The 6606-nt window shown below is 55.0% G+C and overlaps 1 protein-coding gene across 1 annotated transcript; it reads left to right on the top strand.

The window, feature by feature from the left end:
- The first annotated feature begins 233 nt into the window (after positions 1-233).
- On the top strand, positions 234-5336 carry TPST2 (tyrosylprotein sulfotransferase 2). Its single transcript, XM_009069750.1, is given in 5 exon segments — positions 234-727; positions 729-1055; positions 3042-3240; positions 4845-4895; positions 5307-5336. Coding segments are annotated over 5 exon segments (1101 nt in total).
- The last annotated feature ends 1270 nt before the right edge of the window (positions 5337-6606 follow it).

Here is a 6606-nt window from a genome sequence, read left to right as displayed (position 1 = left end):
CTAAGACACTTTAATTACCTGCTGGGTGGAAGGCACCGAGCCTGGGAGGTGCTGATATGTGAAGGAGGTGATGAAATCCTGTGATGGTGTCAGCGTCATGCCCAGAGCCAGGCTGGGCACTGTGTCCTGCTCCTCTGACCTGCTCCTCTGCTGTCTCTCCTGCAGATGCCCGTGGCATTGGACACTCACTAGCTGAGAGCTGAAGCCCCCCAGCCTGTGCCCAGGAGAACAGGATGCGGCTCACCATGCGCAGGGTGCTGCTGGTGCTGGGCTCCGTGGTCGCCCTGATGGTGACTCTACACCTGGGCCAGCAGGTCCTGGAGTGCCAGCGGATCCTGAAGGAGAGGAGGCACAGGCTGATGAGACCCGAGAACGAGGAGCTGGTGATGATGGATGCCAACCACGTGGAGTATCGCTACAGCAAGGACATGCCCCTGATCTTCGTCGGCGGCGTCCCCCGCAGCGGCACCACGCTGATGAGGGCCATGCTGGACGCGCACCCCGAGGTGCGCTGCGGGGAGGAGACACGCATCATCCCCCGCGTGCTGGCCATGCGCCAGGCCTGGTCCAAGTCCGGCCGGGAGAAGATGCGCCTGGACGAGGCAGGAGTGACCGACCAGGTTCTGGATGCTGCCATGCAAGCCTTCATCCTGGAAGTGATCGCCAAGCACGGCGAGCCCGCCAGGTATCTGTGCAACAAGGATCCCTTCACGCTCAAGGGCCAAGTTTTTCCCCAACTCCAATTTCCTGCTGTTGGTGAGGGATGGACGAGCTTCTGTCCACTCTATGATCACGAGGCAAGTGACAATTGCAGGATTTGATCTGAACAGCTACCGGGACTGCCTGACCAAGTGGAACAAAGCCATCGAGGTGATGTACTCGCAGTGCCTGGAGGTCGGCCGGGCACGCTGCCTGCCTGTCTACTACGAGCAGCTGGTGCTGCACCCTGAGCAGTCCATGCACAACATCATGAAGTTCCTGGACATCTCCTGGAGTGACACAGTGCTGCACCACGAGGAGCTCATCGGGAAGCCTGGCGGGGTGTCGCTCTCCAAGTGAGTCTCATGGCATCATGGTATGGTTTGGGTTGGAAGGACCTTAAAGATCTTCTTGTTCCAACCCCTGCCATGGGCAGGGACACTTTCCACTGGCCCAGGTTGCTTCAAGCCCTCTCCAGTCTAGCCTTGATCACTCCCAGGGATGGAGCAGCCACAGCTTCTCTGGGCAACCTGTGCCAGTGCCTCAGCACCTCACAGGGAGGAATTTTTTCTCAATATGCTGTTTCACCCTGCCCTCTGGCAGTGAGAAGCCATTCCCCTTTATCCTGTCCCTCCAGGCCCTTGGAAATAGTCTCTCTCCATCTTCTTTTAGTCTCCCTTCAGGTACTGGAAGGTCACAATTAGGTCACCCCAGAGCCTTCTCCTTTCCAGTCTGAACAATCCCAGCTCTCTCAGCCTTTCCTCACAGCAGAGATGCTCCATCCTTCTGATCACCTTGGTGCCTCCTCTGGACACACTCCAACAGGTCCATGTCCTTCCTGTGCTGGGACCCCAGAGCTGGAGGAACACTGCAGGTGGGGTCTCACCTGAGCAGAGCAGGGGGGGCAGGCTCCTTCCTCAGCTTCTTCCTCAGCTTTTCAAGGAGCACTTTCCTAACACAAAGCAGGGCAAGGCTGAAACAGGGCAAAGCCATATTGCTGGTGTCTATCTGTGCTTTTCAGGGGCAGAAGGAGCAGCACATCAATTATACTGCACTAGGGTTTGTGTTTCTGTGTAAAAGATGGCTTTAATGCTCTCAATCTGTTGTACTCCATGGAGCAGCTTGTCAAGCAAGGATTTCAGGAGCAGGTGACTGTTTAATCTCTCTTGACACTGCAGAAATTATTTCAGTCTCTAATTTGCAAAGAACTGCTTGCTCTGAAACGTGAGCTCCTTAATGCCTCTTTCTCCACCCGTCCTCAGATGCCTCCTTGGCGTGATTAGTTGTGCTGCTAATGAAGATGAGCAGCAGTTCCTGCCAGGTCTGGGGCTGGGATTGCAGGATAAAAGCAATACCTGCTCTGTGGAGGCACACCCTGCACTCCCTCCTGGCTGCCTCCGTGTGCTGAGAGTGTTTACCTTCTCCCACCTTCTTTTCCTCTTTTAATGCTTTTTCCTTTCTGAATGGAGGCTTAAGTCAGGCTTAGCAAAATTTAATCAGCTGTGTAAGGGAATTATCCAAGTCTTCGTATCAATTGCTGTGCCCTGGGGGTGAGGGCAGCAAGAGCCACGAGGGGACATGCAGCTGCTCCCGTGCTCTGGGAGGCTCTGGGTGTGTACTGGGCTCTGCTTCCCTTTTGCTCAGAGAAAATTCGGCCCAGGTGGCTTAAAAAGGTAAGATTTGGGGTTTTCAGAGGGGCTCTGTGGTGTGTCTGTGCTACAGCCACACATCTGTAATAAGCAGAGGTGTCCTGGTGACCCCAGTGCAGGATGGATCCCTCTCTAGGATAAGAGGAAACAACCTCATGTTGCACCTGGGGAGGTTTAGATTGGATCTTAGGGAACATTTCTGTGTGGAAGGGGTGGTGAGGCACTGGCACACGCTGCCCAGGGCAGTGGTGGAATCGCCGTCCCTGGAGGGATTTAACAGATGTGTAGATGTGGCACTTGGGGACAGGGGCAGTGGTGGCCTTGCAGTGCTGGGGGAGCAGTTGGACTCAATGATCTTAGAGGTTGGGGAGACATATATTTACACATACATGGAAGAAATTCCTCCATGTGAGGGTGCTGAGGTACTGGCACAGGTTGCCCAGAGAAACTGTGGCTGTCCCATCCCTGGGAGTGTTCCAGGTCAGGTTGGATGGGGCTTGGAGCAACCTGGGCTGGTGGAAGGTGTCCCTGTCCATGGCAGGGGGTGAAATGAGATGATCTTCAAGGTCCTTCCAACCCAAACCAGCCTGGGATTCTGTGTTGAGATGTCAGCCAACCTGGCTGGAGGCTGTCCTGTCTGAGCCCTGAATGTGTGTGAAATCCAACCTGGTCTTTTTTTTTTTCTTTCCCCAGGATAGAAAGATCAACAGACCAGGTGATCAAGCCAGTGAACATGGAGGCATTATCCAAGTGGATTGGGCACATCCCTGAGGATGTGCTGCAGGACATGGCTCACATTGCCCCGATGCTCGCCCGGCTTGGCTACGACCCCTACGCCAACCCACCCAACTATGGCCACCCCGACCCCCTGGTTGTCAACAACACGCACAGAGTGAGTGTCACTGCCATGGGGGGAGCACTGATGGGGGGACAGGGGCCTCACAGAGCTCTCCAGAGCAGGGTAAAGAGCAGGGTGGGGGACAGACGTGGAATCACAGAATCACTGAGGTTGGAAAAGACCTCCCAAGATCATTGAATCCAACCTATGACCCATCACTACCTTGTCAGCTAGGCCAGACCATTGAGTGCCACATCCAGTCTTTCCTTGAATGCCTCCAGGGATGGTGACTCCACCACCTCCCTGGGCAGCTGAATCCAAAGCCTGACAGCCCTTTCCATGGAGAAATTTCAACCTGAACCTCTCCTGGCACATCTTGAGGTATTTCATCTGGTCCTGTCCCTTGTTCCCTCGAAGTGGAGCCTGACCCCACCTGGCTGCACCTCCTGGCAGGGAGCTGTTGAGAGTGAGTTCCCCCTGAGCTTCCTTTTCTCCAGACTGTGTCCCCACAGCTCCCTCAGCCACAGCTTGTGCTCCAGCCCCTTCCTCTGCTCCATTTCCTTTTCTGGACACCTCCAGCCCCTCAATGTCTGTCTTGTCATGAGGTTTTCAGACATGGACACAAGGCTTGAGGTGGATTCTGTCCCTGGGGGAGGCTGGGAATGGCCAACAGTCACCCTGAGGTGATCCAGTCCAGCTGTGTGCAGCAGATGGAGCCTAGTGTGGTGGTACTGCCCATGATTTGGTGGTGCTGTTTGTTTGTGCTGCTGTGGCAGGTCCTGACCTGTCCCTCCCTGATCCTGCCCCACTCCTGAACCCAGTGTGGGTGTTCTGGTGTGTGCTGGTGGTGTCTGTGGGCACTGTACCCCGGTCAGGCCCCAGTCAGACCTGCAGGCTGTGTCCATGTGTAGCTCCACAGCCACTCCCATGCTCCCACCAGGAATTCAAGTGGAAACTCTGCCTTTAGGCAAAACCAGCAGACTTATTTTTGTTTGAAATATTGACTCATGTCCTTGGAGCAGAGCTGGAAGGAAGGAGCTGCAGTCCCAGCCAGCAGTTACTAAGCAGAGGGAGGTTCCCTTGTTTGGGGTGGGGCTCTGCAGCCCCCCAGCTCCCTGTGACAGTGCCCTTGGATGAGGTATCATGTGGCACACTGGTGGGAGCAGGCTGGGATCAGGCTCCAGGGTACTCTGGGCAGGCAGCAGCACTGACCTGGGAGGTGGGAAGAGCTTCCCTGGAGCTGGTCCATGCTCCAAGCACTCTGGGCTCTCACAGCTGCTCACTGGAGGATTTGGGTGAACATCTGGGCAGGGGCTCTTTGGGTCTCTGATGTGAACTTCTCTTTGGTTTTTGGATGGATTTGGAGAACAGGCATGATGCTAAAACCAAAATACTGTCCCCTCCCAGGCTAAGGAGGTATTGGGAATTGCTCGTGTCATTTCCTTGCACCCACAGGATGCTGCTCACTCTCTAGAGTGAAATAGGAGGAAACCCCATTTTTGCTTCAATATCACACCATGATGTAGAGCAAACACCAATCAGGGTGTTTGAGCTGGTTCAGGTGTTCTGGAACATGGGGCACAGGTAATGGGGTGCACTGACTGATGCTCGCAGAGCCACTGCCCTGGAAAGGTCACTCCAGACTCTTTTTCCCACAGGTTTTAAAGGGGGACTATAAAACACCGGCCAATCTGAAAGGGTATCTGCAGGTAAGAGTCTGACATGCCCCGAGGGTTTGTCTTTTGGGGTAATCCTGGGTGCCTGGGCCCTGGCTCCCTCCTAGGGGTGCCTGCAGGCTGGGCAGTCCCCAGGGAATGTCCCTGCTCCATGGGGACAGTGTGCCTGTCCTTCCTGCCATGCACCTCTCCCACTCTTACTGTTGGTGTCCTGTGAGTTCTGTGCTCCTCACATCCTGCTCATTCCTCTCTGCCACCTCCTTTCTGCTCAGCTCCTGTGGGAGGTGTTCCCAGCAAAGTGGGAATGTGCCGCTGGTGCTCTGCCCTTGTGCTGTGTTCTGTCTCCCAAAAATTCCCTTCCCTTGCTGCTGGGAATGCAGTGGGAATGTTTTGAGCTGCAGATGGTGGCTCAGAGCTGACCCTTCTGTTTCTGGGTTATTCCAGGTCACTCAGAACACATCATCTTCTCACTAACAAAATTAATGATTTCCAGGTAAGACACTGATATTTAATTTGGGGATTTGGGCCAAGCTGCCTGTGATGCTCTAGGATTGGTGTTTGGCTATGTGATTCCTGTGGATTAGCCCCAGCTCCAGGCACACTCCCCATGCTAAGGATCCTAAGTTGCCTTAGGCCTTCAGAACAATGCTGAGATGTGAGACTATTTGTCAGGAATTCTTTCCCCTGCACTGGGAACAGGCTGAGAACAGCAAAATGAGCTGCTTGGGAGGGTCATTGTGGGTGTGGGATGTGTGGATGGGCTGAACTGCTCCCCAGCTGCCTCCAGGACGTGCCATGGACCCGAGGAAAGGGGCAGAGAACAAAGGAGAACATGCTGGAAAACGAAGCTGCTGCCCTGGGCTCCTGCTCCAGGTCAGCTGTTGACGTGTCGGATGTTCTTTCTCTGGCCTAAAGCAAAATATGTCATGTTTGGTACTGGAACTGACCTGTTAGGAACTAGTTTCTGTGTAAAAGCAGTTAGTTGTGCTGGAAAAAGGATTGGAAGCACTGAGGGAGGATCAGGCATTGTGTGTCCTCTGTCCTGGGCTGGGATCTGGCTCCTTCCTGACCATATTCTGTGTCAGAGGCTTTAAGCCCTTGCTATGCTGCTCTGAGGGGATCCTGTCCCTGGGGGGATCCAGTCCCTGAGGGGATCCTGTCCTTGAGGGCATCCTGCTCCTGAGGAGATCCTTCCTCCAAGGGAATCCTGCCCCCAAGAAGATACTTCCCCCAAGGGGATCCTTCACCCAAGAGATCCTGCCCCTAAAGGAATCCTGTCCCTGAGGGAATCCTTCCCCCAAGGGAATCCTGCTCCTGAGGTGATCCTTCCCTTGAGGACATCCTTCCCCTGAGAGGATCCTTCCCCCAAGGGGATCCCAGCCTGAGGCCATGTGTTTCTCTCTTCCAGCCTTTTGTTGCCCCAGAAGGAGGAGTTTGCACTGGGCCCATGGAAATCTGTTCTCCAAGCATATTGCTTGCTCCTACTGTTGCCAAATGACTGCGCTCCAGGAATGTATTTGCATTTATTTGCAAAGGCCAAACGTGCTCGGTGGCAGGAACGTCCTGGACCTCTCCAGCGCCGCGTGGGGATCCCACCCGGGAGGAGACGCCGTGTGCCGCGGCCAGAGGCTCTCACAGCATGTCCCTGTGGCTCCCAACGCCCTTCCCTGTGCCCAGGGCTGGGACAGCCCTCCCAGCCCCGTCCTTCTCTGTTCCTGGGGCTGGGAACAGCCGTCCTGGTCCT

This window comes from Acanthisitta chloris, unplaced genomic scaffold (assembly GCF_000695815.1).
Source record: "Acanthisitta chloris isolate BGI_N310 unplaced genomic scaffold, ASM69581v1 scaffold25152, whole genome shotgun sequence".
Taxonomy (NCBI): Eukaryota; Metazoa; Chordata; class Aves; order Passeriformes; family Acanthisittidae; genus Acanthisitta; species Acanthisitta chloris.
The sequence above is the reverse complement of the archived record's forward strand: the minus strand, read 5'-3'. Positions and strand labels throughout refer to the sequence as shown.